The sequence below is a fragment of the Alligator mississippiensis genome, chromosome 1, assembly GCF_030867095.1.
Source record: "Alligator mississippiensis isolate rAllMis1 chromosome 1, rAllMis1, whole genome shotgun sequence".
Lineage (NCBI taxonomy): Eukaryota > Metazoa > Chordata > Crocodylia > Alligatoridae > Alligator > Alligator mississippiensis.
The window spans coordinates 424803961-424825336 of NC_081824.1; the positions used below are offsets into that span (position 1 = coordinate 424803961).

The 21376-nt window shown below is 44.3% G+C and overlaps 1 protein-coding gene across 8 annotated transcripts in view; it reads right to left on the minus strand.

Annotated features, from left to right (window-relative positions):
• Positions 1-21376, minus strand: part of FRY (FRY microtubule binding protein) — a 468020-nt gene that overhangs the window by 119738 nt on the left and 326906 nt on the right. For all 8 annotated transcript variants that reach the window (XM_059717956.1, XM_019498273.2, XM_019498271.2 and 5 more), the window contains 5 exons: positions 17072-17226; positions 10394-10493; positions 9897-10068; positions 8527-8783; positions 5605-5751 (listed from right to left, as the gene is read on the minus strand). In XM_059717956.1, coding sequence (XP_059573939.1) covers positions 5605-5751; positions 8527-8783; positions 9897-10068; positions 10394-10493; positions 17072-17226 — 831 coding nt within the window. The remainder of the gene's footprint in view (positions 1-5604; positions 5752-8526; positions 8784-9896; positions 10069-10393; positions 10494-17071; positions 17227-21376) is intronic.

Here is a 21376-nt window from a genome sequence, read left to right on the forward strand (position 1 = left end):
ACACAAAGGCACCTCCTTTCTTTTAACTGTATGCTGCAAAAAGCAGCATTAATGTATGTTATGTCAAAAAGAAAATTACCTTTAATGCTGGAGGAATAATATAGTTTATTTTGAAAAAGCAAAGGTATTTTGCTGTGTAATACATTTTTCTTTTTCAAAATGCTCTTGAACATGACCTAAATTTTGTGTGTGTATGTGCATGTGTGTTTGGTCTGATCTCCATATTAGATTACTGTAAATGTTGTATTATATTGCTTAGATATCATATTACTTATAATTTTTTTTTATTTCGCAACTGCTCCCTCTTTCTCAGAAATGTTCCTAAATGGCCATTACATGTCTTTTCCACTGTTCTGTACAAACAGTCCTTACTTTTCATTTAATAAATGTACTAATATTTTAATCAAATCTCCATAAGTATACCTATATAAGTATATGCATACTTGTCCATGCACATGCCTCTTTCTGGATTTCAGGTTCTATGATGTACAAAAGTATAGCATTAATACAAGTCATTCTAATAATAATTTTTGGCCTTCATTTACCTCTGTAAAGAAGATAAATGAGCATATTTAATAATATTAATCCTAAAAAAAATAGCATGACCAAAGGAGTGCTAGAAGGGGGCAGTTAAATGATTTTTCATGCTGAAGGGAACCTAACGCAAGAACAGGTTAGTGCAGCCCATCTGAATAAGATACAAATATTTGGAGGATCCCGTGGTAGTGCCCATTGCTGTCAGGCAAGCCACTACACTGCATACATTTTGACTTCTTCGCTGCCACAGATAAGCTGCACCTTTCTTTCCCATTTCCAATGATTCCTATTTCTTCACCATCCTTAATTGTCTGCCAAACATCAACAAACAGGGCCCCAAACAAATCACCCAGAATTCTTATGTGGCCTACTCTCTCAGTCTGTTGCATATTATTAGTTGTGGCCCTGCCCTCCATGAGGTGTAGTCAGACCAGGTTGCCCTGTATCTCATCTGCATATAAATGTTTGGAGGATCCCACGACTCATGACAAGAACACTGGGTTCCAAGGGTTTATGACTGGTGGGGGGGCTAGTTAGCACATGGATCCTTTGTGGCGGGTATCTGGAGTACACAGACATACTGAGCAGTGCTGAGCTGTGGGGTCACCATGGCTTGAAATGCTGTTCACTGCTGGGGTCCGGCCCAATGAACTATATGGTAGATAATAACCCTTTTAGATTTGGAATAATATCATGCATAGTTTGTACTCTATGGAAGTAGGTACAAAAGTGCTGCTTAAAAGTTCATTTGTAGAGCACCTGTGCTAAAAAAATCTTGCATTGTTTGAAAAAAAAAGATAAAATGCATCAATTCATCTGTCAGTGCCTTTTAGTTTGCCCCTCACATTCATGTGCTCAAGGAGTGCAGGGTTTGAAAGAGGGGTGGGGGGAGAGGGCAGGGGGACAGGGGCTATAAGAGGAAGAAGTTGGGGGCAGTTGGCAGAGGGACAACTAGATCCCCCAGATTTTCCATGCTGTAACAGTGAGAAGGGGATAAAATCAAGGCAAATCTCCAATAATTAGATTCTATACATGAAAAATTATAACAAATTTATAACATTTCCATGTATAGAAGCTAATTATTGGGGAACGTCTTATATTCAGGGTCATCTTATATTTGAGTAAATATGGTATTTTAATACCTCAGGTGGCAAACAATGTGTTTTAAAATGTATATTTCTGCCTTGCTACAATTACTAGAACAGTCTTGTTTCTAAGCCCCTCCCACATTCCTGTCTCTTTCTTTCAACTCAGTTCACCTTGATGCTGCTTTGGGCCTTATTCCAAACCTCTGAGGCTAGGGACAGACATTCAAAAAGCCTGAGCCTGAATTGATTCAATCTTTGAACCAATTTGGAGGTGGATAGACATTCCCGTTTCATTACAGAAATGCAGGCACATGCCTGCAATGGCTCAGGCTAGAAGCTGGGGGGCACTAGAGCAGCCCTCCCTTCCCTTGCCTTCCACAGTGCTGAGCTGAGTGGGGCGTGGCCAGGCCCTGGCAGGATGCTCTGATTAGGGAGGGGTCCACCCCCTACGTTCTGGACCAGCACGGGAGCCAGCAGGGAGTTGATAACAGAGTACTGAGTTACACAGCAGGGAGTTACATAGGGAATTGTTAGCATTTATCACCCCATCAAACAGAACAAATCTTCTCTTATTAGTTCAAGCTCTTCTTAAACAACTTTTTCCAAGGAAGGGCTATTACCAGCTACCTGCTGATTAGTTCCAAAGAGCCCTAAGCTGACACTGTCCTGTCTGCCTGTCTCCCAACTCCCACAGCACGGATATAGCCAGTATGTGTTATGCTAGCTAAGGCTAAGAGGTGTCTGTGTAAGGCAGAGGGGAGGGGGGAATCAGCAGGGAGTGGTGAGGGGGAGGAGCAGGAGGAAGCCAGGCAGACCCTGCTGTATGTGCAGTCTCTGTCAGAGCTATAGCTAGGGAGCAGAGGGGATGGGCCAGCCCAGCTCTCTGGAGCAGAGAGCCTTGTCCAGCCCAGAGAGCATGCTGGGGGACTCTGGTTTAAGTTAAACCAGAAAGGGGTCTGGGACAGACATTGCATAAACTGGTTTGACCCAAATCAGTTAAGTCTGACACTACATTCAACCAGGTTTATCTCAAACTGGTTTCAGCTATTTTCAGACTGGTTTATGTGCACTGAACATCTGTTCTGTTACAGGTTTAAACCAGTTTCTGATCACTTAAACTGGTTTATGTGTAATGTCTGTCCCTAGCCTGAATGTCAATGGAAAGACTTTCTCTGACTTCAGCTGCTGTCGCCTTTTTTTCTTCTTCTCTAATGAGCTTTGCACTTTTTTCTCATACCAAACTTTATACCCTGGAATATCTTCCCTGACCTCAATCACAAACATCTCCTCTTTTTAGAAATCTTCCTCTGATTAGCCTAACAACCTCCCCTGCTCCCAAACATCAATATTGCCCCACTGCTGAGCCTAGGACTGTTACTTAGGAAATAAGCCCTACAAATTCAGTTTCACTCATCATGTAACCATACCCACAGATTAATTAGTTCAGAGGAGTTGGGAGCTAATCATTTGCCAGGCTTGCCACAAATTAGCCCTGTACTCTCCCTGAGTGCCACTCTGATCCACTTCCTCTGCTCTGTCTGATGCTCTGCTTTCTGCTCCCTGCCCTGTACTTCTGGCCCAATCTGCTGCTCTGCTTTCGCTATATCTGCTGCTATATTTCCTATCCTCTCCATGATCTACTTTGTGTGACACACAGAGGCTGCCCATACCACTTGTGACATACATGCTGCAGGTTGGCCATCCCTTGATCTTTAGAGCCACCCTGAGCATAACTCCCATTGCTAAGGGCCATTCTAAGCCATCTGCCAAATGGATATGAAGGGTTGGAGCTTGTTTCCTTAGCAGTGGTCCTGGGCTTGGCAGGAAAGCAGTTATAGGTACTGTAGTTATTCAATTAAAAACTGAGGTTCCCCACCATTTCACTTGGTGGGGGGGGAACCCTCATCTTACAACTGAGTATGAGGTCGCATGGAGCAGGCAGCTGCTGTGGCCCCAGTCCTGGTTAGGCCTGACTGCGGCTGACCTAAAGCTGCTGCATTGCCTCCTCCCTACCTCTATACCCCGTGTCACTCCTCCCCTGCAGCCTTGGAACCCACTAACCTCTATTTCCTCCTTGTGCTGCTTCTCCCTTTCTCCCATCCCCTGCAGCACCTCTTCCTTACCTTTGCTCTGGTGCTGGCATGTTCTGTCTCTGCTGCAGCCTGGAGCAAGGAGCATGGCCTGACCTGGCATTGTAGCAGCAGTGCTGACTCCATGTCACTGCTGCTGGGCCAGGCTGGAGCCCTGGTTCGCATAGGTGATGCATGGGGGAGCATGTGCTCCCCCCAAGATTGGCCGCTGCCGGCTTCTGCAGGTGGTCGCCACTTGCACCTGCCCCACCCTTGCAGCCGATGCAGCTGGTGTCATCTGCGGGCAGTCCGCACTTGCTGCTTGCCATTTGCCACCCCCCCCACCCCGACACTGCAAGCAGCAGCTGCCAACAGTCACTGCTCACTGCTGCCAACACTGCCTCCAATAAATAGATTTTATACATGAAAAATGATAACAAATGTATACATTTTCCATGAATAGAATATAATTATTGGGGGGTCATCTTAAAGTTAGGGTGAGTATATATTTGGGTAAATACAGTATATCCTGACTTCACAATGTTAATGTATTAAATTAAAAAGAAAAAGAAAACAGCAAGATGCATAGGTAACAAATACACCTCTTAGATGTTCACTGTCTTCACATAAACTTGCCCTTCCCTTTGTTTATTTCTCTTATTTCTCATGATTTATTATTCATTGCTCTATTATGTCTGGCACAGGCTGTAAACTCCTCAGGGCAAACCTGACATTTCCAAACTTGTTATAAAGCACCATGTACCTCTACAATGTTATCTAAATAAACCTTAATAACAATAACAATAGATACTGATTTTTTTCATTATAGTAACTCATCAAACAAATAAGCCATTGAAACAGGATATAGTAAATTATCAGCAAAAGTACAAAGTTTAGATTTCATTCCTCTCAAACTGAAATGCCAAGAATATAGAAGCTTTACTGCTTTTCTCAGACAAGCCTTTTTTAAATTTTAACTGCAGTAACAACAATGTACTCTACAGCTTGACTCACACACTATGGGGAACAGTTATGCAACCAATGACAGCTGTGCTGGGACAAAAAAGAATTAAGCTGACATGCTAACCTTTAAAATTTCAATTAGCATTTACACTGACACTCTGCATTGCACCATAAATGAGTGGTATGAGGTGATTCAGCAAGCACTTTAGCATATGACTTAAATGAGTCTTACACAAATTTTTAAAACTTATGGGACAGAATTTCCAAAGTGCTTAAAGAAGTTAGGCATGCAAGTCTGAAATATGCCTCTCAAATTCCCAGTCTTGCTAAAGAAGGATGAACTTCAGCACACACTTGAAAGTAAGCATATGCTTACACGTTTTGCTTAACTGGAATATAAATCTTTAAAATGTGTAAACATTAATAATGTGTACTGAATTCCTTGCATAGCATTTCATTGTTGTAAGGCCTTGCAAAATATAGTGTACAGCTGTCTAAAGACTAGCTGCCTACTGAAGGAAGTTAATGGCATTTAGTAGTTTTACTCTGTTAATCTTATATGCGTTTTATTTAAACACAGAGCAGTACCTTTTTAGGTATAAAATGGTTTTAATGTTTATTCATGCCAATTTCAGCACTGGATGACCAGCCATTGTCACTGCTATACTGGTCCCTTGTGCAGAACAACTGCTTTTTTGCATTATAGCATATCCACTACTTGAAACTCAGTGAGCTCCACTGGTACAAACTAAGGCTCAGATGGCTTGTTTCATCCATTTACTTTCAGTATCTGGGTTCATTTGCTCTACCCTGACTTAGCTAGTATTGGATGCTAATGATATACAGGTATAGAGAATTTGTGGCAGTCATATACACTCAATGTGAATTATTTTCTTCATTAAAAACAGTGCATCCAGTTATAAATAAAACAACACACAACCACTTACATAAGGTAAAAGGATGGTATCACTGCTAACCCCACACAAGCTAATGAGAAACTGCAGTGTTATTCTAAGGTTGTTGCTCCACTTCTCATTGTTAGCTAGGGCATTCCAGACATTTTCCATCTCTGGTCCAGGAATTTCATCTCCGTACTGGAACGAAGCAAAGAGAAGGAATTTGTGAAAAGTGCACTAAACGTACCATAAATATGAAAAAGAAAACTATCTAGGTCTAGATCCAGAAGAGGACTAGGCTATTAAAGTCAGATTTAGGACAGACATAGGCACCCGAGTAAAAAATGTTCAAGCTCTAATGTACCACTTACATGCCACCTAATCTGCAGGTGTTTAAAGTTCACAAGTGTTTCGCTATTCAACACTATACGATACAAGATATCTAAAATTCTGCTTCTGCACATGGTCACAAAAGCCTCAATTTTGACAGGACAAAATAGCTCAGCACTTATTTTCTACTTAAGTCCTGTCAGATACTGGGCATTTGTCTACCTATCTTGCTAGAGGGGTGAAATGCAGTATGTGTTCTCAGACCACAGCTCCTGGACTGGGCTCCACACAAAATATAAAGCAGTGGTGTGTCCAATGCATCTGGCCCCACAGACCACATGAGTGGTGCAGGCCTGGCCTCTGGGCTGGATCTTGAACATGCAGCTGTGTTTTCTGGGCTGCTGGGATAGAATTGGTGACAGCAGTGTTAATTGCTGTGGCTCCCAGAGACACAGTAGCTGCCACTCTTTCAGTTGCTGAAGTTTTGGCCCTGGGCAGACCTACAAGTCAGATGTTGCTGCTCCGTGCTCTTTATCTGGCTTACGGGGCCACCCAGAAATATGGCAGCAGGATGTGATAGGTAGTGTTAATTTCTGTGGCTCCAGAAGCCATGACAATAAATGCCAATACCACTTGGCATGTCACCAGATTTCCAGAGCCACAGGAGCCCAATGAGCTGGATGACATGGCTCTGCAGACCGGATCTAGCCCACAGGACATCTCTTGATCAGCCCTGTTTTAAAAGATGTGGCCATAGTGGTGTCCCCTTTCTATTTAGCACCACAGTAGGCAGAGCATTCACTCAGGATGCAGGTGACCAAGGGGTGGTACTTGATACTTCCTGTTGATGTTGTTTCATTCTGCAGGAAGGAATTAGAGACATGGGCCAGAGAGAAAGAGTGTTAGAGTGAACATGACTCTCTAACCTGGTAATCAGGACACTCGCCTACAGGTGGAAGTCCTGGGTTCCTATCTATGTTCTCAAGTCTGGGCCTGAAACAGTTAAATGCATATACAGTCCTTGTATATGGTGGGATTCAGGTATGTGCTCTAACTACTAGGCTAGAGAATTGTTGTCCCTCTTTCTCAATAAACCTTTAATTATTTTCTGCAAACTGGAACACCTTCCTCAGGAGGGACTGTGTGCTTACTCCCTGCTTTAAATAGCTGAAACAGCCTGTTGTTTAGGGTGCCCGCCAGGTTGGGGAGGAATATTGGTCTGAATCCCCAAAGGGAGAGCAGAGAGCTGAATCTAGGTCTTCTACATCTTGAGGGAGTCCTGTAATCCCTGAACAATTCTGTAAAAATCCTTTGGCTCTGCCTTGAAAAGCAAAGAATGACCCTGTGCTGGTTTTGATAGAAACTGAGGGCACCTACTTCTAGGGGAGGGTGAAATATCTACAACCCAGAGAGGGGCAGGATTTAAGAAAAATCCCCATCCACGGTGTTTCCTAATTATTTGTTCTGAGTGGTTCCTTATTTAGCAGGCTGATTTTAGGCAGCTTCCCATTCAGATTACTGCTTTTTGTGCAACTGAAATGCCTAGTCCTTCCCATACGCTGTGTGGGGAGCCAAAGAGGTAAATCTGATTTCACTCCCCATAAGCCCAGAAATTTGGTGGGAGGATAAGTGGCAGCCTAAATGTTATAGACCAGTGGGGCACAACCTTTCTGACAGGCATGCCATAAATTAGCCCTGAACCCTCTGTAAATGCCATTCTGATTCCCTTCTCCTGCCCTATCTGCTGCCATGCTACCTATCCTCTCCCCAGTTTATCATATGCCATTTATTGCAGTTGCTTGTGCCATTTGCTCCACTGGCTGGCCACCCCTGGCACAGATGCAGCCATTTAACTACAGTTCTTGGCACTTGCACATAGTCTGAGATTTCACTTAATCCTTGCAGATGCCAAAAGTAATATGAAGAAGGAACTGAGTAATGCCTATCCTGTGGCCTGTGGTTAGAGCACTCTGGTTAGAAATAAGAGATGCATGTTCAACCATCTTTTGTGTTAGGGAGCCGAGAACCTATCTACTGCTCCCTGGGCCACTAAGCTATTGGTTAAAGGGTAGAAGTCACTGTTCACCCAGTCATAGCTTTTCTGCAAATCCTAAAATTTTAGGATTTACCTGCCTTATGTACGTACTTGGGTGAGCGTGTTTTGCCACACAGCTGCCCAGACCAACTTCAGCCCTACTCATGATTATAAATGGGTTTGCATGTGCAGAGCTGAAATGCAAATGTGTATAGGTGTCAAAACTGCAGTTATACAGGTGTGTGTGTGCCATATAGGTGCATAAAGGGGAAGAGGAGATGGCCCTAGATGTCTGCCGTATGTTCTGGATTCTATTTTGGGAGACAAATGCATAAGTTAGGCATAGCAATGTATCACACTGAAGTACCCATTGCTTTTGATCTATTCCTTAGATGCATTTCTTAATTTTATTCATAACGAAGTTCACCCTAGATATGTTAGGGAATGAGATAGTTATTTTAATAATTAGTTCAACAGATACATAACTAACATTTTATTCTCATGAGCATTCTAAACACTTTTTGTCTTTTGAGTTTGTACAGTACCATGCAGTTCTGTTGTTTTTGAACTTTTAAAATATTATAGCTGGAATATATGGCTTTGTTTACCTTGGCTGTCATGTACATGAGATTATTCAGCACCAATGATGTGGCTTCAGGAGAGCCCCATCCATTTCCTTTCAGCCCATATGTGACTGCTATTTCCCCTTCTTTGTCCTTTATTTCATCCTCTGGAGTGCTAGGGCTTGATCCTGGGAGAAGTAGTCTGTTGTCTACAAGTTCAATGTTATGAAGCCATGGTAGAAGATAGGTAAGCATGATCTGTCTCCCATTTGGATGAGTTGTTGGGAATCGCTGACTTACCTCTAATACAGGAAGTATTAAAATAGCAAAGCATTAGTCTATAAAGGCAAGTAAAAATATAGTGTATAGATCACATGTCTAGCATGTCACCATCATTTCTATTTTGCTTCCTGGCCTAAATCATACAAAATAAGGAAATATTCTGAGAGTACAAACGCGCAAACTCCAAATACAAGGGAGAAAAACCACCCAGTGAGATATTCTGACTGAGAGCTAATGGGATCCTTGGATGGATGAACATGGCCATATCAAGCAGGAATAGGCAGGTTATATTACTTCTGTATTTGGCACTTAGTGAGGAGGGCATGGGCTATAACTGGAATACTCTATTAAATTTTGGTGTCCAAAATTACTACAGTTCAAGAATTACTGAAGAAGAGTCAGAAGAGTTGTATGAATAACTAAAAAGACTGGAAAACCTGTGTTTTGTGTCAAAATACAGGGAACTCAAACTATTTAGTTTATTAAAGAAGAGTTTGAAGGATGATATGATTATATGCTGTAAGTACCTACATAGGGAACTAAAATTTGATAACAGAGGGTTCTTAGTATAGCAAGATCTAATAGTTAGAGACTGAAGCTAGAAAAATTCAAGCCCAACGTGAACACAATAAACCACTGGAAAACTTATCCAGGTTTGTTGCAGATCCTCTATGACTGGCAAAGCTGAGGGCAGAAGGAGTAGGACCATAGCATACAGCGCTGCAAAGAATCTGGTCAGCCTGAGGATACTTCTATAATTTTGGTAAGCTTTCTGGATTGACTATTTTAGGCTGACAGCCAATGTTGCCCAGGATCAGATGGATACAACAAAGTCTTCAAACCCCCACACCACTGCCCCACTTCAAGACTGTACGTTCTGTACAAATAATTAGGCACAGAATCAGATCGCAAATTTTAAAATATCAGCCACTGCACTATGCACATGTCTTCAATTGTTCATATAGGTTTAGTTTAATTTTACTATGTTTTAAATTTTACCATTTTTTTTTCTAAAATCAAATAAAACCAAACTCAATCTGAGTATCAGTGGGCTAGTTATTCACAATTAAAGTACCTTAGCAATCCACCATTTGTACGCTACATAAAAAACAAAACTTAAAAAATGCTGATACCTGAAAAAAGTGGAAGGGTAAGCTCAGGATACATCCTTGCTAATTCATAGGAGAGAAGGGCTAGTGATACACTGTAGAGAGGTGGCAATGGACCATGAGTACCATAGAGGATACTGCCAGGCCTTTGCTCAGCTACTTTCTTTGAATAAACAAAAAGTTTTGACTCCAGAATCTATAGAAGAGAAGAAAAATGGACAATGAAACAGAACAATTCCATTAGTTCAGAAAAACTCAGCATATCAACTTTAAACATATTAAGAAATCAATGAACAGTCTATATATTTCAGTATAAACTTTCCAAATAATCTTTTGCACTGATTATTTATACAAATAATCACTTTAGAATTCACAGTCCTAGTTTCAAAACCAAAAGATTTAAAAAAAGTAAATTCAAAAGTAAAACCCCCGAAGTAACATATTGTAAGACATTCATAAGGAAATCAAATTTGGTTATTGTTTTAGAGGAACTTTTATTTAGAAAAGTTGCTGATACATGCCTGCATAAGTTGCATGGAAATTTCATAAATCTCTCTGTTGGTGTCGGATGCCTTGAACAGCACTAAGTTTAAAAGGGTCACTATATCAAAAGGATAGTTCCTGGAAGAATAAACAGTAAATTTTTGTGAACATCAGAATCTAATGCAGCTTAAATTCACCTGGATCTGTTCGCTAATAATGGTCTAAAGAAATATCACCCTTCTTTTCTCTGCTTCTGCACTGGAATACTGAAAAGAAAGTTCTTTACTTGTGATGACATACTCCTTGATCAAATGGCCACCTGGTGAATAGCAGAGCAGGAGGAGTTGACAAACATCATGAGACAGTGTTTAGAAATGTACTGTAATGGCTCTAAAATGAAAAGTTCTACACCTGTTCTCATAACAATCAGGTTTTTTTTTTTTAATTTAGAATTTATTGATGAACCAGCTCCCCAAAACAAAGATGTATGGGTAGAGTTTCCAAGCATAATATATTCTTTAAACAATTCCAGTGACAGTTAAAAATATCTGCTTTTGAAAAAGGATTTATTTCCCAATATGCAGACTCACAGGTATTCAAGTTATGAAAAAGAATTCTCTATCAGAATGAGAAATTAATACTAAAAGGGGCTGGAATCTACAGGCACAACAAAATCACAGGTTCTTACTGAACAAACAACCATCCTAGGTGTCCAAAATTTAGTAAAGGGTCAACAAATCAGAGCATGGACTGCTGCTCTTCATGGGAAAGGCAAATTTCCATGTAATGTAATTTGGCCTTGTGCTAATTTAAAAACGAAACGCAATTTTTATGTTGATTAAGCAAATACATTATTTGACATCCAGCTTAGTTTTAACCAATACAATTGTGGGATCTTTTGCTTTGATCCAAAGGACCTCAGACCTAAGAACCTGTCCTACTACACCTATATATGAAACTTTATAGCTTAGACTAAAGGAAAGTCTTAACCAGTTCTCAAATGCCTGTCTCACAATTAAAATATTACAGCTTCTAAATGGTGCCAAAGGCTTCACAGAGTTTGAACCTATACAAAACACATGTAGTTTCCCATTGAAAAAAATAGAGGAAACGAATATAGAGTGTATGCTGTGTATGTCTCCAATTACTCCGATACTTCAGTCTTAGCTGCAAGATAAGTGAAACTGCAGAACATGTTATTGATAGTATCACAATAAAGCTATCACATGGGAACACCATAGACTCGAGAGTGCCTACATTTTTGTGGAAAGAACTTTCTGAGGAAAGAGGGGAGGTTAGATCAAGTTAAAAATGGCCACCCAATGTAAGGTAAGTTGGGATGGGGATGCTAGCAAGGGGGTTTGGGGGGATCAGGGGGGCTAGAGAGGTCTGCAGGGGGATCAGGAGGGCAAGTGAGGCCTGTGGGGGGGATCAGGAAGCCTAGCAAGGACCATGGGGGGACTGGGGGAGAAACTAGAGACTGCAGGGGGCTTGGAGGGATCAAGGGGGCTAGTGAGGTCCATGGGGGTTGAGGGGGGTCTGGGAGGGTTTGGCAGGATCAGGGGGGCTAGCAGGGTCTGCAGGGGTTTTGGGGGCTCTTTTACCCCCCTTGACTATGGGCTATTTTTAGCCTTCTGACTCTCCCAACCCCCAGACAACCAACCCCTCTGGTGAACCTACTCTCCCCAATCCTGTCTGTTCCTGCCCCTCCCCCATCCCTGAATTACTTTGAATGGAGCCACTTGCAGAATAGGGGATTGGTGTGCTCAGGGGAGGGCCAGCTGCTCCATGGGGGTGTGGGTTGTCCACCTGGGGGAGAGGGCAGGGGCTAAAAACACCCCTGTCTCAGCAGGGTGGATAGCAAAAGTGCAGCCATGGGGGCTGTGCTCAGAGCTGTACAGAAGTTCAGTGAGATCGGTCTCGCTGGATGCAGTCTAAGTTAGACTACCTCAGAGGTACAGTTAACTTAGATTGGGATGGCCATTTTTAGACCAATCTAAACTTCCTGAGCTTCTGTACAGTTCACACTTAGATTCCTAATTAGGTCAGTCAAGTGTAAGGTCTGCATCTGGGTGAACTAAGTTAGATTGGGTGCCATTTTAATGCTCTCCCACCTCCCCTGACATTCCTGAGTTTCTACCTAGTCAAAGAGTCATCCATTATACAATACACCACTGCTCATGTATAAAATGGTCACCTTCCTGTACTTGGGGAGCCCTTTTAGGACTGAGAAGAGGAAACTGCTTGTCAGTTTTAAGTGTTAGCTATACTCCCAAAAAAGGCAGAAATATGAGTTCCTCCTTGAACATGGTCATGTAAACCAAATATTTTACTATTATTGAAGGCATGTAATGTACATCCTTTCCCAGGACACTCAGTCCTATCTGACTAAAATCTGAGGAGGAAAGACATAGTTGAAGGGCTACTGTGTTCGGTGCTTTCTTTTAACACAGCAAAAATGGATCTTTAAGTAACCACATTTATATGCATAAAATTCCATTCATTTTTTAAAAATCTCAATGTCATACAGCTTGTTTTTGCATCTGTTTCTATCAGAGGAACAAAATAGTGTTTTTATAGAGATACTAAATTCTAAAATACTTAATATGTTTTGCTTTGCTCTGTCCCACACATTTCCTTCTCAAAATATGCTGATCAGACATCTTGCCAAATTATGCTTTTGTCAAGAAGTCTAAATTTATCAGAAGTTCAGACTCATGTAATCAGATGAGATTTGCTCTCTATTTCAAAATAACTATTAAATCTCCCCCCCCACATTTTTATTCTGAAAAGATGCCAAGAAGAAACAGAAAAACAATATTTATATAGGATGATACAAGAGTAACATTTTGTGTTTTTCTTCTTTTTACCACTTCTGCTCTGTTAATATCATTGAATATATTAATTTGCAACAAGGCAAGGAAAACCAGGTCAAATTCATGGCCAATTAGAAAAACATGGGGAAAATAACTACCAAGTAATAACTATTTTCTTGTTAGTGACTCTGATTTTATATGGAAAAGCCATCCAGAAATTGGTTTGGCACTAGATTTAAAAATGATATTGGAAATTAAAATGTTTAGGTCCTATTGTACTGTTCAGTGCAATGGTTTGTCAGGGAAGTTCCACTATTTATACAACAGGATGCTACTATAAGCACCTTCTCACGACCCCAAAACTAAGCCTCAGGTTTGTAAGATGGTGCAGGGATTTGCAGTCTCAGAAAAACACTACATGTGACTGATAGCAGCAATTCTCTACAGTTCTAGCGCAACATCTCCAAAACCCCTTGCACATAGGGGACCTGGCCATAAACAGCTGACTGGCTTACCACTGGGATACTAGAGATTATATTTTAAAACTTTACCAAACCATTTTTACATGTCAAGTTGCAAAGATTGTAGAGACTCTATGTAGTGAGTGGCACTCTTGCAAACACTTGGCGAATCTACACGAGATGTTTACTGTGGAGCTGCGTAATTAGCTCCACAGTAAAGTCTCAGCATCTACACATGCAGAAACTGAATTAACTCAGTCATAGGTTAATACTTGTAAACACATGTACTGTCATTAGTGCGCAGCAACGCATGTGTAGACACTGACAGGGCTGGCTGGAGAACGAGGGTGCTTCAGTGTGGGGGCTGCCTGCTGGCTAGCCCCACACTGGAGCAACCTCATGCCCCACAGCACATTGAGCCAGGTTGGAGCAGCCCAGGCTGGCAGGATGACCACACCAGCTCCTTGCCAGCCAGGGCTTCTCCGACTCGTCTCAACATGCTGCAGTCCCACACACGTGTAAACGTGGCGCCAGAGTTTGTGTCACATTAATTTCATGTGTAGGCGTGCTCACCATGTGTCTGGCCCCAGTTACTGGTATGTTGCAAATTTGCAGAGGTGACTGTTTTTCAGTGGATTCATAGATTCATAGATTCATAGATGTTAGGGTCGGAAGGGACCTCAATAGATCATCAAGTCCGACCCCCTGCATAAGCAGGAAAGAGTGCTGGGTCTAGATGACCCCAGCTAGATACTCGTCTAACCTCCTCTTGAAGACCCCCAGGGTAGGGGAGAGCACCACCTCCCTTGGGAGCCCGTTCCAGACCTTGGCCACTCGAACTGTGAAGAAGTTCTTCCTTATGTCCAGTCTAAATCTGCTCTCTACTAGCTTGTGGCCATTGTTTCTTGTAACCCCCGGGGGCGCCTTGGTGAATAAATCCTCACCAATTCCCTTCTGTGCCCCCGTGATGAACTTATAGGCAGCTACAAGGTCGCCTCTCAACCTTCTCTTGCGGAGGCTGAAAAGGTCCAGTTTCTCTAGTCTCTCCTCGTAGGGCTTGGTCTGCAGGCCCTTGACCATACGAGTTGCCCTTCGCTGTACCCTCTCCAGTTTATCCGCATCCTTCTTGAAGTGTGGCGCCCAGAATTGCACGCAGTACTCCAACTGCAGTCTGACCAACGCCCTATAGAGGGGAAGTATCACCTCCCTGGACCTATTTGTCATGCATCTGCTGATGCACGATAAAATGCCATTAGCTTTTCTGATGGCTTCGTCACACTGCCGGCTCATGTTCATCTTGGAGTCCACTAGGACTCCAAGATCCCTTTCCACCTCTGTGCCACCCAGCAGGTCATTCCCTAGGCTGTAGGTGTGCTGGACATTTTTCCTCCCTAGGTGCAGCACTTTGCATTTCTCCTTGTTGAACTGCATCCTGTTGTTTTCTGCCCACTTGTCCAACCTATCCAGGTCTGCCTGCAGCTGTTCCCTGCCCTCCGGCGTGTCCACTTCTCCCCATAGCTTTGTGTCATCTGCAAACTTGGACAGAGTACATTTCACTCCCACGTCCAAGTCGCTGATGAAGACATTGAAGAGTATCGGTCCAAGGACCGAACTCTGCGGGACCCCACTGCCCACACGATTCCAGGTCGAGACCGACCCATCTACCACGACTCTTTGGGTGCGACCCTCTAGCCAATTCGCCACCCACCGGACTGTGCAGTCATCCACATCACAGCCTCTTAACTTGTTCACCAGTATGGGGTGGGATACCGTATCGAAGGCCTTCCTGAAGTCTAAGTATACGACATCCACCCCTCCTCCTGTGTCCAGGCGTTTCGTAACCTGGTCATAGAAAGAGACTAGGTTGGTCAGGCAAGATCTGCCCGCCACAAACCCATGCTGGTTTCCCCTCAGCATAATTTGTCCTGCCGGGCTCTCACAAATGTGAGCCTTGATAATTTTTTCAAATACTTTACCAAGGATGGAGGTGAGACTGACTGGCCTATAGTTGCCCGGGTCCTCCTTCCTCCCCTTTTTGAAAATGGGGACCACGTTAGCCCTTTTCCAGTCCTCCAGGACTTGGCCCGTGCGCCACGAGCATTCGAATATTCCCGCCAGTGGCTCTGCAATGACGTCGGCCAGTGCCTTCAGCACCCTCGGATGGAGCCCATCTGGGCCTGCCGACTTAAAGGCATCCAGTTCTTCCAAGTGACTCTGCACCACCTCAGGATCTACGCATGGAAGTCTGGCGCCTTGCTGCTGCCTCTCTACAACCCCAGTGAGAGACTTGTCGTGCCCCTCGCTTAGGAACACTGAGGCAAAGAACTCGTTGAGGAGTTCAGCCTTGTCCCCTCTATCTGTCACCAATTGTTTCTGCCCATTTAGCAGCGGTCCTATTCCTCCCTGGGCCTTCCTTTTACTCCCAATGTATCTAAAAAACAATTTCTTGTTGTCCTTTACTTGGGTTGCCATCCTCAGCTCCATGGTAGCTTTGGCCCGCCTAACTGCCTCCCTACAAGCACGAGCAGAGGAGGTATATTCATCTTTAGTGATCTCACCCTGTTTCCACTTTTTATGTGCTCCCCTTTTGGCCCTTAGGCTGCCCTGGATCTCTCTGGTCAGCCATGGAAGCCTCCTGGCCCCTTTCCCTCTTTTGCCTCGCTCGGGGATCGTCTTGCTTTGTGCCCAAAGGATCGTTTCCTTTAGGCACAGCCACCTTTCTTGGGCACCCATCCCATCAAAACTCCTACTCTGCAGTGCTTCCCTGACTAATCGCCTGAGTGCAATGAGATCAGCTTTCCTAAAGTCTAGCACTTTCACCCTACTAGTTACCTTACCCCCACTCGCCGTCTTATGTTGAATTCTATTATAAGGTGATCACTGTCTCCCAGATAGCTACCGATCTGGAGGTCCCCTATCATGTCATCTCCCGTTGCCAATACCAGATCCAGTATGGCATTCCCCCTAGTGGGACCATGCACCTCCTGTGTCAGGTGGAGGTCCTGTACACAAGTTAGAAACCTGCGTGAGCGATGGGACCTTGCTGTCTGCGTCTCCCAGCAGATGTCCGGGTAGTTTAGGTCCCCCATGACTACCGCCTCTTTAGCTTTTATGGTCTCCGAGAGTTGCCTCAGGAGCCCCGCATCTATTTCTTCCCCTTGGTGTGGGGGTCTGTAATGCTTCCTCACTCTGTCATTCACAAGATTTTTTTCCTGCTTTTTTCACAGCATGAAATCCAGAACAGTAGAGCAATGAACAGCAAACATGCTTACCGTGCTTAATGTTATTTTTTAATCAGCAGAAATGTGATTTAAAATTTGATTTCAATAGAAGGAAGTAGGAATACACAAAATAGTGTATAACCATCTTACAAATGGCAGCCTGATTTTGTTTCACACTAAATACTTTAGGGAGAGTCTACTTCTAAATTTATCAGTACCTGCTTCCGCATACAGTTGCAATGGCTTTAAAGCATCCAGAGGCAAGCTGGTATGATCCAGTATAACAACGATCGATGGCCCAGTTGAAGAGATTTACTTGGTCAGGATTTAGTTCCAGCAATAAGATGACAACTTCACATCCCAGCTGATGAACCTAAAAATACACAGAATGGCATTTTTTTGTACAAAGTGAGACCCTCCTCCAGATTTCTTAAACTTATTTACAGTGACAATGCATAGGGAGTGCATGGGGATGCGCGTGCACCCCCTGAGAGCGCTGGTCCCCTGACAGCCAGCACTACCCAGTTAGGCGATGGACAGGGGAGGCAGGCAGGACTGCCGATGCCCGCCCTGTGAGCACCGGCTGGGGAGTCAGGGTGCCAGGAGAAGTACTCCTGGCACTTCTGGGAGTGCTGCTTGTGCTTCTAGGTTGGTGCGATCAGCCAGTCAGGGAGATCGGCCACGGGGGACCACTCCCCCACAGTTGGCAAGATCGGCCGTGGGAGGGTTCCTGCCCCCTTCTCCCCCCCCCATCACTGACTGGGTGCTCAGGAGGCACCAGTTGCCCATGCTTATTTAGGTTGTTAGATATAAAGTGGCATTCAGGACTAATCATTTGTCTTTTAAATGACAAAGGAACATTTATTGCATGCTGTGGAAGAAACAAAGTATAGAATTTATCATAACTTCATTTTATGTGTAGCATACATGGAGACTTAACTCAGTTTTGAATATTGTAGACTTTGAAGAAAAATTATATATATATATATATATATATATATATATATATATATATATATATATATGGGCTTAGTCCATCTGTCTGTGTGTTCGTCTATAGCACTCTTGGAACACTCTGGTTGTCTTGGCAACCAATGACAATGCTTACTGAAACAACCAATGAGAGTGTTCCATGGGGAACGGCCGGGATGGAGTGGGATGGCGGAGCGCTGCTATGATGGCGGGGACGGAGGGGATGTAGCAGGGATGCAAGGCAGGGCCAGACATGGAGCGGTAGCAGCATGGGGCAGTGGGTGGTGGCGGCAGCCATGTGCAAACTTCCCTGCTCCCCCGACATCTGACCCCGCTTTGACCCCGGAGTGGTAGCAGTGCAGGACAGCGGGTGGCGGCAGTGGTGGTTGCGTGCAAGCTTCCCTCCCTCCACCTCTGGGAGGTACGGGGCCAGTCATGGAGCCGGAGGGAGGTGGCACATGGGTGGATGGGGAGTGGGTGGGTGGCATGGGGCTGGATGTGGGGAAGGGGGGGCACACAGCCAGATGTGAAGCGGTGGCAGCATGGGGCAGTGGGTGGCAGCAGCAGCCACCATGTGTAAGCTTTCCTCGCCCCCACTACTCCTGGGAGGTGGTGGTGGCATGGAGTGATGGATGGTGGCACTCCGTCCCTGCCCCCCACATCATTCTTGACAGGCAATTTGCTAGTATCTTACAGAAAAGCCATGTAAATAAATATTTTTAAAGCAGATCTTCCACTTTGCTCAAGTCCTTGAAAAACAGTTAATACAAAAGGTGGGCAGGGTTCTTCTCCTTGCTGCTTTTTTGTGACTCAGACTTAAGAGTAAGAGTAAGATGATGGTGAGTTACAAAAATATTGCATAACAGATTTTCAGGACTTGAGTAGGGTGGAGCAGAATTGCACTTAGGCATCTAAGTCTACTTAGAATAGGGGTGGGCAAAATATGACCTGCAGGCCAGTTAGGGCCCACCAGTCCATTTTATCTGGCCCGTGGGGCCCCTAAAAAATTTAGAACATTTTTATCTGCTCCTGACTGCCTATCAAAGGTGACATGAGCCAGGGGCAGTAGTACCCAGGGGGAGCTGGCAGCAGGACCCAGGATCCCAGCTTCGCCCCACCCTCACCCATTTCCCTGTTTCCCTGTCTGCGCACTGCTCCAGCATCACATGACTCCTGGCTGCATGGCTGGACCGTGTGGACACAGGGCATGTGCCGGTACCCTGGGGCCAGAAGCAGGGTGTGTGTGTAGGGAAGGAGAGACAGAGTGTGTGTATGCATACCCCACCATACACATGCACCCACACCCCCTTACACACCCCAGCTACCCTTCTCCCCACAAACCCTATGCCCACCCACACCCCACATATCCACACACACCCACATTCTCCCTCATCCCACACCCACAGCCCCCCAACAAACCTATACCCACCCCCCATTACCCCACCTCCCCCACAAAATACAAGAGTAACTTCATTTTAAGCCATTGTGCAATCACCTCTATGTACACTACACAAACACATGTAAATCAGGATAAAAATATTTCTTGAAATCAAATTAATGAATGTTGTAGATGTTCGCTTTTTAGAATATAATTTGGTATTTTTTTTGGTTCCGAGATGGCAGAAACACTTGCTGAAAGGAGTACTTCTGTGGAGGGACAAGGGTAGGGACTTCTGGTGACAAAGGCCAGGGGTTACAGGGTGGGACTTCTGGTCACAAGATGGCAGCCAGGGGGTGGGGCTACCCATGCGGCCCTCGACAGCTTGCCAAAACTTGGTAAGCAGCTCTCCAGCCAAAATAATTGCCTGCCCCTGACTTAGATGGCTACTAGGTGGAACAGAGTCTGGCCCATGTTGTCTGATTTTTAAGGGAACTGACAGGGTGCTTGGAGCACCTGCTACTTTAAGAGGAGGGGCTATCTGAGAAACAGTCTGTAAGTTTGTATGTGTGTGTGTGGGAGGGGCTGATGAGAGAGTCACCTTACCAGAAGTGGACTGGGCTTGAGATATATAAGTCCAGGGCCTGAGCTGGTCAGGCAGTCTATCCCTGAGTACCACTGGAAGAGGAGGTTCTGGAAGCAGGGCTGCAGGAGGGCTCTTGCCTTAACATCTGAGCTGAACAGATGAGCTGGGTAAGTAGCACTGAGCCCAGGAACAGGCCAGGCCTATGCATGACGAACAGAACCAAGGAGGTGATACTTCCCCTCTATCGGGCGCTGGTCAGACCGCAGTTGGAATACTGCGTGCAATTTTGGGCACCGCACTTCAAGAGGGATGTGGAGAACCTGGAGAGGGTCCAGAGAAGGGCCACTCGTATGGTTAAGGGTTTGGAGGCCAAGCCCTACGAGGAGAGACTAGGGCACCTGGACCTCTCCAGCCTCTGCAAGAGAAGGTTGAGAGGCGACCTTGTGGCTGCCTATAAGTTCATCATGGGGGCACAGAAGGGAATTGGTGAGGTTTTACTCACCAAGGCGCCCCTGGGGGTTACAAGAAATAATGGCCATAAGCTAGCAGAGAGCAGATTTAGACTAGACATTAGGAAGAACTTCTTCACAGTTCGAGTGGCCAAGGTCTGGAACGGGCTCCCAAGGGAGGTGGTGCTCTCCCCTACCCTGGGGGTCTTGAAGAGGAGGTTGGATATGCATCTAGCTGGGGTCATCTAGACCCAGCACTCTTTCCTGCCTATGCAGGGGGTCGGACTTGATGATTGTAGTGGCTGTGTCTGTCAGGTTTGTTCTGCTTTGGAATACTGAAGCAGCTCTTTTGATTAGGATTTGGCAGAAACTAGGTCATAGATAACAAGGATGCTTTGACTATAGTCTTCAACAGAGAATAGTTTTGGTTAAGTTCCTTAAACTGCTTGTGGAAAGAGTTAAAACAAGTCTTCTTCCAGCTTCCTGCCCTTTTCTTTCAGTTGTTGGAGTTTGTCTAGGAACCAAAGTGACCTGTGCAAATGCAAATGCAGCCGTTGTGGGATATCTTGTGGGATAATAGCTGGTTAAAATGTCGGGTGCCACAAGTGGAAAGATAAGAAAACTGAAGATGCTGGAAACTGAAGAAGAGGACTGAAGATGTATGACAAAGATGAAAGAGAGTCAGGAGGCAAGCTATAAATATCAAATTGTTATCAGGTACCTTATAGGTCAATCAAGGAAGCTGCCTCTGAAGGAACAGAACAGTAAACTGTAAAAGTAATCTACTACATAGAGATTATTTAACTTCAGACTCTAGCAAAATCAAAATATACTTGGATAGTTCCAGATCCAGCGCTTAAGGGAAAACTCATTTTCTATTCCTATAGGCTTTGTCTAAAAAAGTAGATTTTTTTTTGCGTTCTTCTGAAGATCTTCTCTTTGACATTGCCACATTCAGCTTTACTTCACCAACAGCTATTTCGTGGAGAAGGAAGTGATTTTACATTCTGATTCCACTGGGCGTAGAAGCAGGTGGGTAGAAATACTCCAGAGAGAAGTGGAAGTATTTTCTGAGCTGCCCTTGGCCTTTGTCTAGTAGTGGATAAAAAGCCTAAAATATTGATTCAAAGAAATTGGA